The sequence below is a fragment of the Cervus canadensis genome, chromosome 29, assembly GCF_019320065.1.
Source record: "Cervus canadensis isolate Bull #8, Minnesota chromosome 29, ASM1932006v1, whole genome shotgun sequence".
Taxonomy (NCBI): domain Eukaryota; kingdom Metazoa; phylum Chordata; class Mammalia; order Artiodactyla; family Cervidae; genus Cervus; species Cervus canadensis.
The window spans coordinates 22,262,643-22,286,203 of NC_057414.1; the positions used below are offsets into that span (position 1 = coordinate 22,262,643).

Here is a 23,561-nt window from a genome sequence, read left to right on the forward strand (position 1 = left end):
TTTGCCCAAAAGAGGGAGATCTCAATAAAATATATGATTTCAACAAAATGTAAATTGGTCCACAGAAGAGTCTAAAATTAATTAAATAGAACAATACCATAAAAGAGATGAGAAATGAACATTTTCAGCAATAAAAGATTTCCCAGCCTCCCCAAACACAAATTATCAGCCCACATTATTTTCAGGCAAATTCTATCAGAAACATTTATAGAAGAGGTATTGCCTATATATTTAAACCAGTCTAGAGCATAAAATTCAAAAAGCTTTGAATGAAATCACAGTCAGTAAAATTTACTGTATCTCACTTATGAGTTAAAAAGTATTTAATGAGTTTAAAGTGTTTAGAACAATGTCTAGCATTTATCAGCACTTAAATTAACATTACCATTTTATTATTATTATTAATATTGATGCAAAAATCTTAAACATTAGTAAATATAAATTTAAGGATTTCAGAAATAATTCAACTTTATGGACTCAATGTAATTAACGTTAAAAAATGAAAGAAAATAATAATTATCTCAAAAGGTATCCAGAGAGAGTGTTTAATAAAATGTTACAGCTGTTCATAATTTTTTGGCCTTTTAAATCAGATGACGACTTTATGTGTGTATATATATACAAAACACACACACATATACATACTATATACACATATATATAAGTGAGATTGATTTAATAACATGTAACAGCCGTTCATGATTCTTTTGACCTTCCGGTAAATCAGGAACAGAACTGTTTCCTTTACATGGTAACATGTATGTGTGTATATATGTATATATACATATACACATGTAAGACAGATAGTTTCTAATCTATCAGACATTATATTAAACAGATAAGGAAAACATTAAGATAGTATTGTCTGCTGCTTCTCTGACTTTAATGAGGACCTTTAATCTCAAGAGTCTAGCCAGTATCATAAGACAACAAAAAGGGATAGCTACTATAAATACTGGAATGAGAGAGACAAAACTCATTATTATCAAGTTACAAAATAGTATACTTAAAATCAAGGGGGATCATCTGAAAAAAACTAAAACAAAAAAATTTAAATGCCTAGTGCCTGTGGAGTAAGTCACTTCAGTCGTGTCCAACTCTTTGCAGCCCTGTAGAGTGTAGTCAGCCAGGCTCCTCGGCCCATAGGGATTCTCCAGGCAAGAATACAGGAGTGGGGTTGCCAGGCCCTCCTCCAGGGGACTGTCCCAACCCAGGGATCAAACCCGGGTCTCCTGCACTGCAGGCAGATTCTTTGCCATCTGAGTAAGCCACCAGAGAAGCAAATGCCTAGTACATGATACATAATCAACAAATGTTAGCTAAAAAAACACTATTCTGCATAGCTCACATAGCCTAAAAGTCTAATACAAAAATCAGACCAAAGACATCAAAAGGAAACTACAAATCATTCTTTCTCATGAATATAGATACAAATATTAATATACTATCAAATCAAATCCAGGAACATATGAAAAGAACTATATCCCACATGACTAAGTGGGATTTATCCCAGGAATGCAATCTTGTTTAATGTCCAAAATCGACTAGTATAATATCCCACATCAGTAGAATAGGATAAAACTACATGATCATCTTGATAGATACAGAAAAGCACTTGAAAAAAGTTAATACTCTTTCATGATAGAAAACATGCAAACTAGAAATGGAAGAGAACTTCCTCAACCTTATAAAAGCATGTTAGGAACAGAATGAAATTTCTTCAACCTGGTTAAAAGCATCTAAGAAAATCTACAACTAACATCAAAGTTCTTTCATGTTGGGAGTGTGGGCCAGTAGTTCATTTCATTTTATTGCAGAATAATATTGTGTTGTTTGGATACACCTTTTATTTATCCAATTCATCAATTGATGGGGCTTTGGAGTTGTTTCCTCTTTTTGGCTATTATGAATAATGCTGCTATGAGCTTTCCTGTAGAAATTTTTGTGTGGACACACATTTTTATTCTCTTGGTATTTAAGTAGGAGTAGACTTGCTGAATCAAGTAGTCACTATGTTAAGAGTTTTGTGGAATTGTCAGACTGTCTTTCAAAGTGCCTGCACCATTTTACATTTCTACCAGCAGTATATGAGAGTTTCAATTTCTCCCACATTCTTGTTAATGCTCATTATTACCTTTCTTTTTGATATAGTCATCCTAGTAGATGTGAAGTGATACTGCATTGTGACTTTTTATTAACTGCAGTGCAGTTACTTTATGATGTTACATTTCTGGTGTATGCAAAGTGAATCAGCTGTATGTATACACGTATCCCCTCTTTTATGGATTTCCTTTGCATTTAGGTAACCACTGAGAATTGTTGAGTATTGGTCCCTTAGATATACAGTATGTTCTCTGCACTGTGGTTTTCATTTAGATTTTCCTGATGGCAGATAATGTTGAGTATCTTTTCGGGCACTTATTGGCTGCTATATATCCTCTTTGGAAAATTGTCTATTCAGAGCATTTGTCCATTTCTAATTGGGTGGTTTGTCTTTATGATTTTGTATTAGTTGTTTTATAGGTATAAGTCCCTTATTACATATGATTTATAGATTCCCCCCCCCGCCATTCTGTAGATCCTATCATTTTCTTCATGATATACTTGGAGTCAAAAAAGTTGTTAAATTTGATGTTCAGTTTTTCTTCATTGCTTGTACTTGTTTTTGAAGAAACCATTGCCTAATCCTGAGTCTGAAGATTTACTGCATATGACTTCTTTAAAGAGTTTTATAGGCTTAATACTTATGTTTAGATCTTCGATAGATTTTGAGTCAGTTTTATATGTGGTGTGAGGTAGTGGTCCAACTTGATGTTTTGTATGTGGATAGCCAGTTGTCCCTGCACCGTTTGTTGAAGACCAATGAATTTTCTTGGTAACCTTGTTGAAGATCAATTGCACATAAATATGAAGGTTTATTTCTGGAGTCTCAAATTCTATTCCATTGATATATATGTCTATTCTTATGCCAGGACTGTTTTAATGATTTGGCTTTGTGTTAAGTTTTGAAATTGATAAGTGTGAGTCCTGCAACTTTGTTTCTTCCTTTTCAAGATTGTTTTGGCTATTTCAGTTCTCTTGAATTTTCATATGAGTTTTACGACCAGCTTTTCAATACCTTTCCCTTTCCCTTATCTGCGAAACTCAACCTGTTCAGGAGTCTCCCCTCTAGGTTGTCTTCCTTAACTTAATATACCAAATTCACTGAACCTAACACCTTTCCATCATTTTTTGCCTATTTAGGTTGACATATCAAAAAGTAATTCAAGGAAGGTTTACTGAACTCTGGTTCCCCAGTATAGACTCTGACATGAGAATATAAGAGCAAGTGATCTATTAAAGAAGTGCTCCCATGAGAGGGAGGGAGTGAAACAGGAAGTCGCAGCCTCAGCCTGTTTCCTGGTCACTCTGGGGGATGAATGAAGCCTCAGAGACTGACTGGTCTCCAGGCATCCAAGGCCAAGAGACTAGGCTTCCGTACTCCACGCTCACGAGTCAATCGTTGACCTTCAGGCAGCCTGGGGATGGAGTGAACTCCCACACACTTCCACTCTGAGTATAGTAGGATGAAGAGGCTACAGAAGCTGATGTCCAGTGCTCTGAGCCAAGTTGTCAGGTGCCAACCTTCAGAAACAGAGTCCATCAAAGGCAGGTGAAGGGCACACCGAACCTACACAAGCGATCTGATGGGGTCAGGGAGGGTGGCATCATGTCCGCAGCCAGGTCAAGGTGGGGCGGCTTCATGGGCACGTGACCAGTGTATCTGCACAGGATTCTGCCCTCGGAAGGGCCCCACGCTTCTGGTTTAATAGTCTGTAGTCACTGTCTTGAAATTCTTGGTAATTTTATCTTTGCCTGCAGTTCCTAAGTGAGGTCGGGGGGACTGTGGAGCACACAGTGGGCAGGCTCGGTTCATAGCAGCCCTGCGTCCCACCACCTGCCACCTCCCTGGGACCAGTTCTCAGCCACTGGCTCGGCTGCCCCCGCCCTTCCCGCATGCTCTGCCCAGTAACTCTTGCCACCCTCTGCCTGGGCAGTGACTGCTGCCTAGGCTTGGGGATTCCAGCGTGCTCCCACCACTGTCCACTAGGAGAGGAGGGGGCACAGAAGCAGTTTGGGGGAGCCACATAATCTTGAAATTAGCTGCACACTGCCTTATAACGCCAGTGTAATGCTTTTCTATTAATAGCTCTTTTTTATTCCTTAGTTTTTTTGTGTGGTCATGCCCTGCTTCCCACGCCAAACGCTTAAATTTTGTTTCTTTCATTTCCCCACAAAAAAACTTGCATAGCACCTAGAACAGAGTAGGTGCTTCATAAGTATTTTCAGAGGATTAACATAAAGTTGGTATTACATTAAAACTGGCAGGGAGGTTCCGATCCAAGATGGTGACTTAAGAAGATCCTGAACACACCTCCCCCAATTGGCACACTGGGTCTACAGCTACCAATGGAGCAACTGCCTCTGGAGAAAACCTGAAGACTGGCTAAGGATGTGGGCAAATGAGAAAAAAAAAAACTGCACTGAAGCAGATAGGAGAGGGTTGGACATAATCTCACCATAAATCCCACCCTCATTCAGAGACCCACAGTCAGGAGGAATTAAAAACCTAGAACTTCCTTTTAAGGGGCAAAGAATTTGAACTCCACAATAGGCACCCCAGTTCTTAAGACCTACACCTAAGAGACAAGCCTCCCACAGCGCCTAGCTTTGAAAACCAAAGGGATTCCCGTTCCCAGGACCCTCAAAGCTATAATGATCTGAGAAACAGCTCAAACCTGGGATCCACCCACCTCAGGGGCCCAGGTCAGAGGCAGCTCATTTGCTTACAATAAAGCAGTGGCTTGAGGCGGCTGCTGCTGCTGCTAAGTCGCTTCAGTCGTGTCCAACTCTGTGCGACCCCATAGACAGCAGCCCACCAGGCTCCCCCGTCCCTGGGATTCTCCAGGGAAGAACACTGAAGTGGGTTGCCATTTCCTTCTCCAATGCGTGAAAGTGAAGTCACACAGTCGTGTCTGACTCTTCACAACCCCATGGACTGCAGCTGAGCAGGCTCTTCCATCCATGGGATTTTCCAGGCAAGAGTACTGGAGTGGGTTGCCGTTGCCTTCTCCTTGGCTTGAGGGGAAGGCATCTAATCTAACAGACATATTCAGGGGCCTGCCGTAACACTCTCCAGGAGGAAGACAGGCAGCCGTACCATCTTGGAGTCCTCTCTCTGCCAACTCCAGGCGGGTCAGTATACAGAGAGCTTTTGCACTATCCAGTGCCCTGGGTTGGTTGGTTGGTTGGTTTGTTTACAGCTGAAAGGGACACCTTTCATTGCCCAACCCTGGAGCCAAGCTCCTGGATCCCCTGGAACTGTAACAGTTGACGAGATAGTCCCTGGCAGGCCACTACTCCCAGGGCACTGCATACACAGCAGATTGAAACACACCCCAGGTCTTTTTGAGAGGGAGGCCTACTTACTTGTCCAGGAGCTCTGGCTGCAGAGCAAGCTTCCGGCTTGGCACACTTATGGGGGCCAAGAGAGGGGGCTCTCAGCGAACAGAGGCTTGTGGACACAGTCTTTCTCCCCTCTCCTTCTGCTTTGCTCCAGCTTACCAGTATATCCCAGAGAGGCCCTTATACCTCGTCTTAGATTATCTAATTACTTCAAATTCCCTAACAGAGGGACCTTTCAAAATGAAAACCCTTATATGGCTTCCCATTTATCTATGGGGTCTTTAGTCCAAGTTTTGTTGACATGGCATCAAAGCTTTGAAAGGATCTGACTTTCTGCCTGCCTCTGTAACACCACCCATCGCTGACTACCCCAAACATCTCAGCCCCTTCCCCACACACACTTACATGCAAACCACTTACCTGTTCCATCCTCAAATCACGACAACCTCTTTCTGGAATGCTTTTCTTCCTATTCCGTATCCCTCCTATACAGCCTGCCAAATATCTACTCACTTGATTTCCTTATCAACCATCATCCTTTCTTGGCTTAAGACAAAGCTTAGTAGAATCAACAGCAGCTACTTTGATCCCCGAAACACAAGTTTCCAGCACTGCGTCTACACTTCTTTACGACATTCATTTGTCCTACTAATGGGGACATAGTTTGTCCTTCCTTCCCTACTTTCTGTGATGTGATCCTTAGAATAAAAATTCTATACTATCCATCTTAATATTCCCAGTATCAAGCACAGTTACTATAAAATAAACACAATGAAGCTCTATTGGAAGCTGTTGGTAAATATAACTAATTAACTTGGTGACCTAAATCTGATGGATAGAATGTGGTTTTATATGAGTGAAGACTATTAGGTGAGAAAGACACTCACGAGTGGTCCTTGCAGAGCAAACAAGAAAGCCACTTCACCCAAAGTAAATTCTTAACGCAAAGTTAAGTACATGAACATGTTCAACAGCCGCAAGGTTTCATCCAGCCAAACATTCTCCTGGAGTTGCACCCTTTACATTGTGTAGTGCATGAATTCCAGGTAGATCTTGAGAAGTAGATGGCACTTTCTTACCTGTGTTCCAGTTCTCGAATGGAAAGGATCACTCCTGACGTCGATGGCTTCTGCTGCACAGTGGCCAGAAAGGTGAACTCACTCTTATTCCGGAACAGCTGAATTAATTTCTCACTCACATGAGGGGCTGCATGGATCTCTCTTTCTGCATCTAAGGGGTCAAGGAGGAGGAGAAGGGGTAAGAAGAAATACAGATGGGAAAAGAGGAGAGGGAATATGAGAAGGAAAAGGAGGAAAGACATACAGTTAAAAATGCCTTGTCTGGAAGATCCAGGGTCCCTTTCCCCTTTGCCCTTCTTGTCAATAGTTTCCATTTTCAGGTGCCGCCCACCAATCCACATGGCTGCCCACACTCAAGGCAAAGCCCGGAAATGCTGTCCCGGCCATCGTGCCCACTTGTCACTTTGACAAGTTCACAATTGGCCAGTCAGTGATTTTCTGACAGGGATTTTGATGGGACAGGGAGCAATTTGGCCTGCTGCAAACAGATTAGGTTGCTGAAAATAGGGTGAGAGGCAGTCAGATAAATGGGGTCCAAAATTCAGAAAATCCTGAGTCTAATAGCATCCAGGGCCACTCAGCAGGCTCTCATTTCCCATTTCCTGTGGCCTCAGCTTCTATCTCTCCACACACATCTAGGGAAATATGTCCTGGCTTTGTGACCAGGAGAGATTTACTAGAACTAATAATGCCAGACAACTGTGCTTTTGCTAAAAGAATAAATACAAGGCATGCTCAGGATCCATCAGCGTGCCTGGAATTTCTGTGCACATCCAGTAGATGACTGTCCTCATGAAATATTTATTAAAGTTTAGGCCAATTCAGCAGGTCTAGAGGTGTGTGAGTTCAGCGAATCCTGCTCCTAGACAGGAATCTTTCTTTCTGCAACATCCGCATAATGAGAGAGATCCCTCATTTCATACTCAGACTCACCCTTGTCATGATAAAACTAGGTGTCACACCACTATTTTACACTATACTTTCTGGCACCAGAAAGTGGGCACCAAGGCACTGGAATTAGAGAAAAGTATTCAGAGGATTGGTGGCCTTCTCTCATGTCAATGTCCTCTGCAAGCGATAGGGTGATACAGTGATACATATGCTAACTACTTGGGTATTTCTCCAGGACTGCCTGAGGAACCCTTGAAAAACATATTATAAAACTGCATTACTTACAATAGCCAAGATAATACAGGAAACAAACTAAGTGTCCATCAACATATGAATGGGTAAAGAAGCTGTGGTGTACATACAATGGAATCCTACTCAGCCATAAAAATAGAACGAAATACTGCCATTTGCAGAAACATGAACCTGGACCTGGGCATTATGCTAAGTAAAATAATCCAGACTGAGAAAAGACAAATACTATATGATATCACATCTGTGGAATCTAAAAAATACAATAATCTAGTGAATATAACAAAAAAGGAGCAGACTCACAGACAATCAACTAGTGGTCACCAGAGGAGGGGAGGGGGAGTGACTATACGGGGTGGGAGAGGGGAGGTATAAACTATGCGGTGTAATATAGGCTCAAGAATGTACTGTGCAACATGAGAACATAGCCACGATTCTGTGGCAACTGTAAACGGAAAGAAACCTTTAAAAACTGTATGAAGAGTTTTTTAAAAGAAAAGAAAAACATAGAACTACAAAGGTCATGTCGTCCAAGCAATATCACAGACTCGTATTAGAACCTTGAACCACCTCATTCTAAAGAGTGGCTTTTAAACAAAAAGAAACCCTCAAATTCTTGACCTCAGGCCTCAGTATTCTCAACTGCAAAATGAGGGGGATAGACTAGGTTGATGCCTCACAGTCCCCCCGCCCCCAGCTACATTGCCTATAATCCTACACATTGCCAATTCAAGTTTGCAGCACAGAAAAGAACACAGTCTTCCAGATGTAGGAGTTTAGGTTACAGATGGTGGGAAGTGAGAAATTAATTATTTCCTGCCGTGTCAGTAAACAAAGCATGCACAGTCAACAGCAATTGCAGCCACCGCAGAAGGTAAGGTAGTGAGCCCTTTGGAAGGTGAACTGGAAGCGGGTGAGCAGGTGAGGGAACTTAGGAAGGGAAGAATCTCTGCTATTAATAGCAGCCATCAGACTACAGCCACTTCCCACAGTTTCCCCTGAGGAACCTCAAGATGGGAAAACAGGATACTGGCCCCCAGATATGTGAGGTGCGTAGGAATGATTTCAGGGAGCCCAGACTCTTGCATCTTTCCATACATAGAAAGGCACTAAATTCCTTAACTTGGGTTACCTGGTTTTCTTTAATTTAAAATAATCTTTTGACTTCAAACTACCTACCTTTTGTTGCAAAATTTCTACGTAACCTGGCCCCTCTCCTCGCCTCCTTGGAGCAGTTCCCTCAGGGTTAATTAAGGTGCTGCCTCCCAGGCTTAAGTCCTAAAAATTTCCAGTGAATAAAACATAATGAGTTTGAGTAAGCTCCAGGAGCTTGTGATGGACAGGGAAGGCTGGCATACTGCAGTCCACAGGGTCGCAAAGAGTCGGACATGACTGAGCGACTGAACTGAACTCAACTTTTAGGTTGTGACTAATCTTTTTATGTCCACAGAAGTAAGGTTGGTCCTCTACTAAGAAATGACCCAACCCAAGAACAGTCTACCCATAGAACACCTACCTGAGTGTCATTTGCCTTCTGCCTAAAGAAAGGCCTTCCCTACTTTACTACTAAGTGGTATGCTGTCAGGCTTCTGCCAAGGGCTGATATGAGTCACTTAGGGAATACTTCTATGCCTTTTACAAAATTCTAGCCAAAGACTATCCATTGTTGCTGTTATTCAGCTGCTAAGTTATGTCAGACTCTTTATGACCCCATGGACTGCAGCACACCAGCCTTCCCTGTCCTTCACTATCTCCCGGAGTTTGCTCAGAGTCATGTCCATTGAGTCGGTGATGCCATCCAACCATCTCATTCTCTGTCGTCCCCTTCTCCTCCTGCCCTGAATCTTTCCCAGCATCAGGGTCTTTTCCAATGAATCATCTCTACACATCAGGTGGCCAATGTACCGGAGCCTCAGCGTCAGTCCTTCCAATGAACATTCAGGATTGATTTCCTTTAGGATTGATGATTTGAAAGCATCCTTTCTTCAGTTCTCAGCATTCTTTATGGTCCAACTCTCACATCCATACATAACTAGTGGAAAAACCATAGCTTTGACTAAACGGACCTTTGTCAGCAAAGTGATATCTCTGCTTTTTAATACACTGTCTAGGTTGGTCATAGCTTTCCTTCTAAGGAGTAAGTCTTTTAATTTCATGGCTGCAGTCACCATCTGCAGTGATTTTGGAGCCCAAGAAAATAAAATCTGTCAGTGTTTCCACTTTTTCCCCATCTATTTGCCATGAAGTGATGGGACTTTCCATAAAGGTATTCAAAACCTATTAAATGTATGGACAAATCACTCTGCAAACTAGAGACCATTAGCCAATGTTTGTTAATGTTACTTTTATTATTATTACTGCTGGGCAAGGAGCCTTGCAATCAGTTTCACCTAGAATTTAGTGCCAGGTAAAAAGTCTTGGTTCAGATTAACATCTAGATTTATTTTTTTCCTCTTTGCTACTTCCTTCTTTACTCATCAGTTAGGATTCAATTGATTGGTGGTGGCTGCCTAGAGAGCTCATAGAGGATTCTGAAGCTTAGGCCCAGTGAAAAGAGGGCCATGATTAATCAGCAGGCCGACTGGGGGGATGATGAATACCAGACTAGTTACGGGTGTCCTCACCTCTCAATTTTCCTTGAGGGATATGATCAAATCTGATGGCCAATGACCCCAAAATTTTACATCTGCAACCTTAACCTCTCCTTTAAGTAACAGACTCATATATGCAACGTCCTCCTGACTATTTCCATGTGCACATCAAATATCATTTCAAGTTGTATCCACCACTGAGCTCTTTTTCTCTCCAATGACCCTCTACTATCTCCTAGATTTCCCAGTCTTGGCAAATGGAACCACCCACTTTCTCAGGTCAAAATTGTCCTCGATTTTTTCTTTTTCTCCACCCTCTGTATTCAATCCAAAAACATATCATGAGGGCTCCGGCAGCTGGCATCTGTTTATTTCTTCCTGGCCCCACTCTTAAACTTTTGTTCAAGCTGCCATCATCTCTCCAATAGCGTCCTCAAGGTCTCCACGCTGCCTTCCCTCCTCTGTCGCCCACACACAGCCCAAGTGCCCTGCTTAAAGCAGAAGCCAGGGCCACTTCCATCTGCTGCATAAAACCTTCCACTGGCTTCCCATCGCTCCCAGGGTGAAATCAGGCTCCTCAGCATGGCCTGCGTGGTCACACACAAATTAACTCTTGTCTACCTCTCCCTTCTCCATCTCTCACTGCATATGCAACCTTTTGGTCACTCCCTCCAACAAAACCCCCATTAATGTCTTATACGCCACTCTGGTGATTTCCCCAACTATCATGTACTGTGATCAATTATTTCCTTGTGTCACTTATCATAACCTTGTTCCATGTTTCTTACTTTACTTCCTTTCTTTCCTCCCTCGACTGTAAGCATCATGAGTGCAGACATACTTATTTATTCCCTGTTGCATCCACAGTTCATAGTGGCTGGCAGGAAACAGGCATTCAATCAAGATTATTGAATTAATTAACTAATATATTTTCCATTGTGTATCTGCATAGTTGCTAAGTCAGGTCCGATTCTTTGTGACCCCATGGACTGTAGCCTGCCAGGCTCCCCTGCCCATGTGGTTCTCCAGGCAAGAATACTGGAGAGGGTTGCCAGTTTCTCCTCCAGGGGATCTTCCTGACCCAGGATCGAACCTACATCTCCTGCATTGGCAGGCAGGTTCTTTATCACTGAGCCACAAGTGAAACATAAGTGAAACTCAGAAACAAATCTGAGTTTGTTTCTATTTTGCATGTGTATTCATTTGTATTGGTTTTAAATTGCACATAATTGATATCATACAGTATCAAACAAGTCTCTTCTCCATTCTTGGCTGCCCTAAACCCAGTGCAATGATGTGGCATGGAGGTGGTGGGAACAGCATTACCACGTAGACAATGGGATCATTCATAGGAAAGTCAGGAATGTTGCTTTCCTGTTATATTTATGGAAATATAAACTTCAAGTAACCACAAATATTATAGTCAGAAAATAGCATGATACCTTTTGGACAACTAGGAGATAAATGAGTACTTCTTAAGTGATTATCAAACTAAAATGATTTCCAGTGCCAGTTCAGCCTATTCCTCTTTGTAGGACACTCCAGCTAATGCACTAATCCAGCCCAACCCTCCTAGAAAGCTGAGTATGTCTTTTACCAGCTTTTCTCATTTCTCATTGTAAATAATTGGCATGTTGAAGTAAAGAGATCCCATTAACACTTAGAGTGAAATGTTTAAAAAAAAAAAAAAAACAGAAACATCTACTTTGATAAATTGAGATTTTATGTACATTTTCATTTTTTTAAGTAAAGCTATTTCAAATAAATGTTTACCATACTTCAGCCACTAAAAAATATAAGAAATCCTACTCCTTTTATAATAATAATTGGACCAGGTTTCAAAGAACTGAAGACCAAGTTCTGCAGATAACTAAGCTGTGTGATCTTAGATAAGACACTTGACCTCTCTAATCCTCACACACCATATCTTAAAATGTAAACCATTGAACTCCATGGTCTCCAAGTTGTTTCCTAGTGCAACAGTTCTGTGAATCAGTTTCCCCTGCTCCTAAGTCACATAGCAAGATGGTGCTGAGGGCATTTCCCATCTATAAAAAACCCAGGTTCCATCATTTTTCTGCCAATTTTCTGAGGCAACAATAAACACTGTTATCAATTTCTGAAAACAGTGTATGTCACCTATTTTGCAGTAGCCTGCTTTTTCTCCCCTAGAGTTAAAGGGGCAACTGATGAAAACCAGTTAGTGAGAACCTATCATGAATATTATGCTTCTATATGTATGGAGCCACTACAACATGTGTTTGCTGCATTATTTGAGGATATTCAGTTCTTCTAGAGAGAACAGGAAAAATAAGTGGGATTTATAAAACTCATGTGTGTGTGTGTGTGTCTCTGTTAGTTGCTCAGTTGTGTCCGACTCTTTGTGACCTCTATGGACTGTAGCCCTCCAGGCTCCTCTGTCCATGGGATTTTCCAGGCAAGAATACTGGAGTGGGTTGCCATGCCCTTCTCCAGGGGATCTTCCCAACCTGGGATAAATTCATAGACGTGTTAAATATAGATAGAAATTTAGAAATCTTTGAAATGTGCTAAACATATATCCAGTAAGTGGACCATAAGTATGTTGAATGTAGATAAAAAGGATTGAATAAGAGTATCACCTATAATAGAAAAAAAAAAAAAAAGAGTATCACTTATAAACAGAAGGGGGTGGGAGGACCAAGTCATAATGTTCAATAGCCCCCTTCAGAACGGCAGCTGTGTCGTCTCTAAATCTGACATCCATCTCTGACACCGGTTCTATCCCCATTCTGGTCCGGCCTCTACTCTCTCTCTCAGAAATATTAATAGAATCCATTGGTGCTCACCGAATTAACTAGTGAACTACAGCTGTGGTCAGGCATATTTGCCCAAGTCTCCCCATTAAGAGGAAGCCATTGGTGCTAGGCACCTCCTATCTGCTGAACCTCCTCTTTAATAACCTCAGATACAGTCCATGTAGCCACAGCATTAGAGAGGAGACTCAAAGACTGAATAGAGGACCAGTGCACAACCCAGGAACCCGGTGGGTTAGCCCATCCTTCTCCCCTCACCCTACCCGACCCCTAGCAACTCTCATTTCCCTGCTTCCTTCTGGGTATTTTTAATTGATTTGATAAGCCACATGATTCAGGCCTGAATTTGGCCTACCTGTGAGGCTTTCAATTTTGTGACTTCTGGGAGTATACTTGGAGGCTACCATTGCACCAAGGTAATTTCCTACATAACCACCACTTACAGTGAACATTTTACACTTTAAAAAAAAGAGAGAAGACAATGTCATTCCAAATATTCAAGAGGTTTTGCCTGATTTTAGTTAAGAAGTGCTAACTCAGCAGCAAGGGTTAAGTGCTTTTTCCTTCCTAGGATCAAATGGCTCTACTTAGATTATTTTCAAGAAAGACTAAAAATGCTAATATGATGATTAACCATCGGTTAAAACCATGCTAGGTGAAAGAGGATGCTGAGGAGTGGAGCAGGAGAGAAATTCAACAATGGTATTCACAGGCTCTTCTCTACCTAATCTAGAAGCAACTTCATTTCCCTTTTCCTTGACATACAGCGCAAGCAAGGTGATGATTTTCGTTGTCAGCAAACATATCTGTGTTTACTCTGTGCCAGGTACCAGCGAAAAGGTCAAAACACAATTTCTGCCGTCAACGATAACTGCATAAGCAAGACAGTTACTTGGTAAAAACCAAGGCACAAAAAAAGAAAGGGGGCCTGGGGATGACATCACATAAGATGCATCTTTGAGGAGGAGTCAAAAAGATGAACAAGCATTTACTAGACAGGAGAAACAGAAAGAAGAAGGCATTCATTGCAGATCACGTTGAAGCTTTCATTACCCATGTGTTTTCCATCATCCCAGCACTCCTCTTTCTTTGCAAGCCTGTCTCCCTAAAAGTCTCAGCAGGAAAGCAACTATTCAACATAATATTGGAAGGAACTCTCCCCTGATCAGTGAGTCAAGAGAGCAAAAACAGCAGAAGTAGGACAATACAAACACACCAGGACAGCCTTGACTGATGAATTCAGGAGACATCTTGGTAATCACAGCATGTGTACACTAAGAATTTCAACACATGGCAGAATCTTGTTATAGACACGGCACATCCTTCTAGCCTGAGTCCCACATAAGCTTGTGGTTAAGATTGCCCTGAAAGGTAAAGCAACACTTGCTAAATTGAAGTGACAGTCGGCTTCTCATTTCTAAGTAGAGAGGAAACTTGCCATTTCAGAACTGCCAACTCTCCAGAGGGCAAGTGCCGCTGTGTGGAGAGAGGTACGTGTCCACTCTTAGGTCCTGGGCCCTTCTCTGAGAACTTCAGATGCTACTGATCTAAGCACTTTCAAAGCAGCCGAAATCACAAGCAGAAAGTAGTAAGAAACACCAAGAGCCTCCCAGTTAATATGTAAGGGATTTCTATCTCCACTAACAAGTTCACGATAATATCCCATTAAACGTCCATTAGCTCCAGAAGCCAGAATAATAAAAAGCCAACATGTGTATATGGCATATTATGGTACAAGGGCAGAGTTAACTACTTTACACGTATTCTCTAATTACAATAATCTGAGGAATAGCCATTACTATTTTTCCTACTTTACATTTGAGAAAACTGAGTTTCATAGAATTTAAATGATTTTCTAAAAAGGTGGGCTAGGAGTCCATGGTTCTGAGATTCCAACCTGGCAGGCTGGTTCCATATGCCACACTCTGCGCTGTGCTAGGTCTACTGTTTGCCGGTATGTACAATCTCAGTGCTTGGTACATGTGGGAAAGGGACAAATCATCATATACCCAGTGCCTGACACTGTACTCACTCAGGAAACATTGATGAACAACCTATTTGCACAACCCCTGAGCTAAATAGCATCCCCTCATTTTATAGGTAAGGAAGCTGAGGCACAGAGTCAAACTCTGAGCACAGACAATGGCTTGCCCAAAGTCACGCAGCCTGTGACTCGAGACAAAACTGAGTCCTCAGCAGAGTCGATCAGAACACTCCATGGCATTCGCCTGGCACCCCTGCTTCTGTTGGCTTCCATTCTCTTTTCCTTCCTGTCTCTTACCCACCTCGTCCTGCACTCCAGCCACACAAGCTCCTGTCTCTTCTTCCCAGGGCCATGTTCCTTCCCACCCTGGTACATTCCCATCTGCAGTGACCTCCCTTCCTTCCCTCTTCTGTGGATACCAGCTTAATCGTTACTCCTCCGACCAGCTTTCCCTGATCATCCCAGACCAACCTGTATTCCCTATGTTGCCATCACTGGGCTTCTTATAAATATCAAGCCTTTATGTGTCTAATCATTTTATTGTGCCATCACTTCATTAACAGCTATCATGCCCACTGCACTGAATTCCATAGAAAATGGTTTATCAATAGATACTCGCACTCAGCATGGTGCCTGGTATGTGGTGAAACTTCAAAAGCTATTTGCTGCGCTAGTAATATATCTTGATTCTGAAGTCTGGGACCCAACAGAAGAGGTTTACCAAAGACACTCAATTATAACCCCAACCTGCAGAGAAAAATTACATTAAAATAATAAGCTGCCTAAGGAATAATAAAGCCAGCAAATCATCCCTAGCTCCTCCATTCAGACTAAACCCCAGGAATCCTGTGACACATGGTGCTAATTTTTTAAAATTCCTATGTGACTGAAGAGATTCAGGTGCCCGCATGATTTTACTAATTAGATGAGCATGGTGGGGGAACTGAACTCTTCTTCTCAACATTTAAAAACACCAGTAAGGAAAATCAATGCATGCCCTGGTCACTAAGAAGTTAGCAAACCACCCCTCTTCAGGCTGTCTCCCTGTGTGAGCTCAGGTGTGTCTGACCCTTTGCGACCCCATGGACTGTAGCCCACCATGCTCCTCTGTCCATGGAATTCTCCAGGGAAGAATACTGGAGTGGGTTGCCATTTCCTCCTCCAGGAGATCTTCCCAGACCCAGGAATTGAACCCATTTCTCTGTGCCTCCTGCATTGGCAGGCAGATTCTTTACTACTAATGCCACCTGGAAAGCCCCCTGTCTCCCTATATTAGCACCAAAACCTACCAGTGATCAAGTCTCCCTCCATAATCCTCATATCTCCACCCCCATCTCATTGGAATCCTCAAAACAGAGAGGTAAAGCATGGATGCCAACTCTATCTGAATCACAGAAGAGGACAACAAAAAAGTCTGATAAAGATTTTTTTTAATAAAGGCTGCATTGTGTAAACTACAAACTTGCAGCTCTAAGATAAGTAAGTTCTAGGGATGTAGTACACAGCAGGATGACTAGTTAACAATGCCGTATTATATATTTGAAGGTTGCTAAGAGTAGATCTTAAGTCCTTATCATAGGAAAAAAAAATTTAATTATGCGAGGTGATGAACGTTAACTAAGCTTATTGAGGTAATCATTTTGCAGTATACATACATCAAATCATTATGCTGTACACTTTAATACAATGTTATATGCCAATTATATCTCATTAAAACTGGGGCGGGTGAGAGGAGGGAATACTTCATTGTATAGCAAAAAAGCTATCTAGGGAGTAGTTATAAATTAGACCACATATAACCAATGGAAAATTACATAGGATAATATAACATCAAAAGTATTAGAATAACAGAAAATTCCTAGGCAATAATATCAAACAGGAACACAATTGCATGTATAATGACATATCAAGTAAATAAAAATGTATTTAGTGATGCATAGCAGAAAGATACAAATGGCCTTCAATCAAAATGTTAACACTGGAAGCTAATCTGGGTGATATTTTTCTTCTTTCACCATGTCTCAATTTTCCAGATCTCCTCTGAGAATTATTGTAAGGAAAAAACAATCAATATTATGCTAAAAATATAAGAGCACATTATAGAAACAGGAGAAGCAAAAAGGGCATCCGAAAAGAAAATAAGTACCAACTCTCCAGCTTTCAATCATGAAATTGTGCCTCTTTAAATCAATAAGACCCCCCTTAACCCCCACTCCAGCCAAGCTCAACCAGCTCTGGCTTCCCATGGAATACCACTCCCCTCCTTAATGCGGGGGACCAGTCAGCTCCCAGAATGGCCTGCTGGGGCATTTCAACACAGACCCCCCTCAGTTCATAACAGCTCAGGCTGATGGGATTTGAGGTCTATTTCGGCAATAACTAGCAGTTGAGTCAAGTGTCACTTTAATCCACACTCATGGTCAAGAGTCCGAGGGTGCAGAGGGATGCCCACCACATCTTGATGCACAGAGGCTATCAAATACAGGCGACTGTCCTAGGGCACACTGCTCTCTGGGCCCCTGCAGAAGACATGAGGACAGTCCTGGGCCCTGCCCTCTGCCAACTACTCAGCCATTCTTCCAGTCATTCGCTCATTAATGCCTCACCTTGAAAACCTTTACTGAGCACTCTTCTGAACCAGGAACTATGGACACAAAACTTCAGACACATCTTTTATCTGCCAGGGGCAAAGCATCGAGTAATAAAGCCACAAACAGACGAATAGAAACTGCTCTGTTGTTCAGTTCAGAGGCAGAAGCAAAGTGGGAATTCTTAGGAGGGAATGCAAGGCTAGTACAGCCTGAAACAGGGCCAGAGAGCTTCCCCTCAGAGACCTGATCCTCCCAACAAGGGCAGTGCAGGTAGTGGGTAAGCACTCAGACGATGGAGCCTGACTGGCTCAGATTCCAGCTTCCCCACATACCAGAGATGTGACCATGGGCCCATTAACTTCTCTGTGCCTCAGCTTCCTCATCTGTAAAATGGGAATCAAATTCCATCTATCCTATAAAAGCAGCATGAAGATCAAATTGATTCATATGTGTTAAGCCCTCAAAACAGTGTCTGCCACAGGAGAAGCACTGGCCAATGGTTTATTTGGAAAACAGCTAGGGCAGGCCCTGAGACCTAGAGGAGGGGGGTGTACAAAGCTATGCCAGTCCCCACCCTGCCAGGAGAGCCCTGCAGCCATGGAGGGTTACTGCTGTGGCCCAGCAGAAGGACAACAGGCAGGTGAGCAGGGGTCGCCAGCCATGGCTAGAGGCATGGTGAGTGGTCAGTTCTAACCCTCTCCTCCTTAAAAGCTGGCAGAGCCCATGAAGCTTCCTGTGAATCCAGTCTAGGTCTAGTCAACCAACCAACATCCAAACACCTTTGAATTTTTGCTATGCACTAAATATACTTAATGCACTAGATTAAATATACTTAAGTATATTTAATCTATTTCAGCAAAGGGCTTAAATATACTTCCTGATTTAGTCCTCACCTGCAGCCCAGCAATGTCAGTATTGCTATTCCCATCTTATAAATGGGGTATAAAGAGTTAAGAAGCTCTGTATTTAAGTACTGCCACTGGATTTCCAACTCGGATCTGTCTACTGTCAACCATGACTCACCACTGCCTCTCAGCCCCGATCACTCATCTCAGCCCACCTAGTGCATGAATACCGGCTCCACCATGGAGCCTCTGTGAGACTGAGGTAACTCAGCTTCCTTCCTTCATCCGTGAGTTGCCCCACCCATAACACAGCGGTAATACTACCCACATGGCCGGGCTCAGTAAGGAGTGATGGAGTGTGCCTACCACATAGCTTATGCTCTGTATTTCCATCCCCCCGGCCTCTCTTTAGGACATTGTTTCTGAGTCACTTTGCACAGACAGCTTAGAAATCGGCACATGGGAAGTCTGAGCTTTAACATTTACTGGTGGGTTCACACACAGGATCACCTTTCACATTCATAACAATCCATTGTGCAAGCATGCATGTGTGTGCTAAGTCACTTCAGTGTCCAACTCTTTGCAACCCTATGGACTGTAGCTCCCAGGCTCCTCTGCCCATGGAATTCTCCAGGCAAGAGTACTGGAGTGGGTTGCCATTTTCTTCTCCAGGGGATCTTCCCAACCCAGGGATAGAATCCACATCTCTTACATTTCCTGCATTGGTAGGCAAGTTCTTTACCAGTAGCGCCACCTGGCAAGCCCAAAAACCCACTAGGTAGGCATTAATAACCTCACTTTCAAGATAAGGAATCTCTGGCTTGTAGAAGTTACATAATTTGCCCAACAATTTTCAGCTCTTTCTGGGTATTTCTGTATGAATTCCCTAGTCCCCAGACAAAGAATCTTTAAACTTCTCCCCTCCACTCCAGTGCCAGCTCTCCCCTGTCTAAGGGGCACTCCTCCTCCAAAACCCTCAACCACCCCATACACTGAGTACACTCACCAGCCTGCTTGAAAAGTCTGGAGCTGGGGGCTGACCCAAATAGGATTGGTTACCTTTTGTACAGTCCCAACTCTCAGGCTTAAGAGAGACATTTTCAATGCTATACTGGCCTTGACCTTCCATATCTACTCCAACTCAACAGTAAACAGTGAGGCTTCATGTTCGACCGCAAGCTCTCTAATTTATGATTATTCATTATAAATCATTTTTACATGTTGCTTCGAATGCTGTTCAAGAATAAAAATCTGCCGGCATTGAAATGCACTGTGATTTTAATATGCAAACCTCCTACAGAGATGATGTCTCATTTTAATTATTGTTTCAGTTTAATGGGTTTTCATTAAATTAGAGGATGGAGCAATTATGAGGGTGAACAACTAATGTTTCAAAGGTAAGCTCCCGTGGCTCTGTGCACAAAGAAATAGTTGTGGCATCAATGAGCAGAAAGCGACACTCTTCCGGATAAGCCCGTATGCAGCCTGATGGAAAACAACCCTGGCTATTTCTCTTTCCAGCTTCAAAACAAAGCTAGCATCTCCTCGCTGGAGAGATGAAAACAGCTCCAAGCATGTGTCTGACTGAAGGTTATCTTTATCACATAATTTTTTTATCAGGAATCCAAGCTCCCCTATTTATCAGGCCAGAAAGCCCTCTTCAAAATACACAACCTCAATCATGTCTGACCCTTTGCCACCCCATGGACTGTAGCCTGCCAGGCTTCTCTGTCCATGGAATTCTCCAGGCAACAATACTAGAGCAAGTAGCCATTCCCTTCTCCAGGGGATCTTCCCAACCCAGGGACTGAACTCGTCTCCCGCATCACAGGCAGATTCTTTCCATCAGGAAAGCTAAGTATCAAACCACAGGGAAGTGCTCCTGATGAAACAGTCTTCTCCCTCACATGCAAGGAATTTAGCTGGTTCTCTGGATGTATGTCTGACTTCCGACCTCTGGGAAATTGTTCCAACTTCAGAACAGACTGCGATGACCAAAATAATATTAATTAGCAAACTGGGAGAAGTTCAGTGAGAAATTATTTTGGTGGCCTCCAATATTTTACCTCAGAAACTGCACAAACTTTGCACTTGGGACCAACAGGGTAGAATTACCTCAGACAGAGGTAAAGGAAAGAATGAGTCGTAGGGAATGAGGGGAGGCCCAGAGGTAAAATCTACTCTACTGGGGCTCCAGTGGTCAGAGCTAAGGGGTTATGACTCCATATTGGACGGAGTGGGGGGGTCTGCACTGCAGAAGTCTGCACCTGGGGAGAGGGAGGGAGCATGGCAAAGCTCACATGTGTGATTTCAGGAATTACCCAGCGGTAAAGACTCTGCGCTTTCACTGCCGAGGACCTGGGTTCAATCCCTGGTCAGGGGACTAAGATCCCACATGCCTCATAGTACAGCAAAATTTTTTAAAAAATTAATTTTTCTTTCTCTCCAGCTAAGTAGAAGGAAAAAGACGGGCACTATAGGAGGTCATTCCAGAAATAACTGGTCTATTAGGGTAGGGCAGACCTGGTCACTATACATGCCAGGAAAGTAATACGGGAACATCTCACTATGCTGTGGGAAGGAGAGAAAAAGAAATCTTTCCCACAACAAAGAGAAGCACCGGCCCCAGGTAACGCAGCAAGAACTAAGTGATGAATGAGGTGCTCGCTCTGCTCAGCACCACCCCTCCCCAGCTGATGATGACCACCTGTCGGGGCGCACACTTGCTGGCATGGCATGGCCGCTGGAGAAGTTCTCTTTGCTCTATTATTTAAAGTGTCCTGAATATTTCCAAAGGGACAGTAATTTGGAACTCCTCGGTGGAATGCTTTCTTTGCAGCTCCTTTTTTTCCCCCCACTGTCCTAAAAAGCACATCGTCAGCTCTTAGATCACACAATTTAATCTAATTACATGCCTTGTTAGCTAATTAGTTCCAGAGTCGCTGCTGGGAAGGTCTCCCTCACTATTTATTTATCTGTGTTGGCCACTGGGTGTGCTTCCCGATTCCTGGAAAAAGTGAGTAATTATTGGCCTTTCAAACTCTGTCCTGAGGAGGGGCAGTAAAGCTCTCTGGGCGCCTGAAACTCCAGGCTTTGAACAGAAGCTCCAGGAAATGTGGGCACTTGTGCAGCAAAGGGCCTTTGGTGTGGTTTATCACAGACTTGAAAACTGACCTCTTCAGAGATGTTTTCCGATCCTATTTAACCCTTAAGACGAACTGTTGGAGCTGCTGCTTGCCTGAACTCAAAGTCAACCGCAATCCAACTACTGGATCCTTCTCACCAATTCCCCACAACTGCCCTCCCAAAATGGAGAAGGCAGTGGCACCCCACTCCAGTACTCTTGCCTAGAAAATCCCATGGATGGAGGAGCGTGGTGGGCTGCAGTTCATGGGGTCGCTACGAGTCGGACATAACTGAGAGACTTCACTTTCACTTTTCACTTTCACACATTGGAGAAGGAAATGGCAACCCACTCCAGCGTTCTTGCCTTGAGAATCCCAGGGACGGGGGAGCCTGGTGGGCTGCCGTCCATGGGGTCGCACAGAGTCAGACACGACTGAAGTGACTTAGCAGCAGCCCTCCCAAAAGCAATCTACAACCAAAGGCTCAAATTACAATCCCCATTTCCTGAAGCCTTTAAAAAATAAAAAATGAAAATATCAACTAATAAAAATAAATGAAAAAAGAAGAAGAAGAAGAAAATATTGATTTGGGAGAAAACTAGTCTTTGATCACCACTGCAAATAATTTGGATCTGGCCTGTCCTAGGGTAACCATGCTGAGTCACTTCAGTAAAGTATGCTTTCGGTATATTAAATAGCATCTTCATGATAATTCATCTCAAAGGGTGCTCAGTAGGTTTCCAAGCAATCTTTTCTACCTGCATGTGATCTGACTTAGTCAGCAGATATTCTTTTCAGCCACAAATGACCTGAACCCCCACCACCACCGCCACGAGTGGTTGGTTGGTTGGTAGCTGATCCTCGGACAAGTGCTCTCAGCCAAGCCCTGGGAGTACAAAGCAGCTGAATGCAGTGCAAACTCAAGTCTTCTCCCATCCAGAGTTCCAGGCACCTTCTCCACACCCACCCAAAAGCCGCCCATCTCCTGAGGCCCAACCCAGCCCCTCTAACTCCATGAAGCTCTTGAGCCCTCAATTCTAAGGGGCTTCCCCCACCCCTTCACTCCAAAATTCAATCATTCACCCATTCAAGTGCGTATTTACAGAGCATGTTCCCTGTGGCCTGGTAAGACAAACTTGGTCCAGACAGAGACTGCAGCCAGTATCTGTAGCTCCAAGGACCAGTACCGCGCACTGTGATCCATCTTACAGTCTGCATCTTTTTTTTTTTTCATTTATTTTTATTAGTTGGAGGCTAATTACTTCACAACATTGCAGTGGGTTTTGTCATACATTGACATGAATCAGCCCATCCCGATCTCCCCTCCCACCTCCCTCTCTACCCGATCCCTCTGGGTCTTCCCAGTGCACCAGGCCGGAGCACTTGTCTCATGCATCCTACCTGGGCTGGTGATCTGTTTCACTATAGATAATATACATGCTGTTCTCTCGAAACATCCCACCCTCGCCTTCTCCCACAGAGTCCAAAAGTCTGTTCTGTATTTCTGTGTCTCTTTTTCTGTTTTGCATATAGGGTTATCATTACCATCTTTCTAAATTCCATATATATGTGTTAGTATGCTGTAATGTTCTTTATCTTTCTGGCTTACTTCACACTGTATAATGGGCTCCAGTTTCATCCATCTCATTAGAACTGATTCAAATGAATTCTTTTTAACGGCTGAGTAATATTCCATGGTGTATATGTACCACAGCTTCCTTATCCATTCGTCTGATGGGCATCTAGGTTGCTTCCATGTCCTGGCTATTATAAACAGTGCTGCGATGAACATTGGGGTGCACGTGTCTCTTTCAGATCTGGTTTCCTCAGTGTGTATGCCCAGAAGTGGGATTGCTGGGTCATATGGCAGTTCTATTTCCAGTTTTTTAAGAAATCTCCACGCTGTTCTCCATAGTTCTCCATCCTCCTGCAACCTCCAGTGGTTGTCCTCTCCCTCCTTTTTCAG

General features: G+C 43.0%; 1 protein-coding gene across 2 annotated transcripts in view; it reads right to left on the bottom strand.

The window, feature by feature from the left end:
- Positions 1-23,561, bottom strand: part of NELL1 (neural EGFL like 1) — a 1,014,750-nt gene that overhangs the window by 899,663 nt on the left and 91,526 nt on the right. For both annotated transcript variants that reach the window (XM_043452361.1, XM_043452360.1), the window contains exon 3: positions 6,525-6,675. In XM_043452361.1, the coding sequence (XP_043308296.1) occupies positions 6,525-6,675 (151 nt within the window). The remainder of the gene's footprint in view (positions 1-6,524; positions 6,676-23,561) is intronic.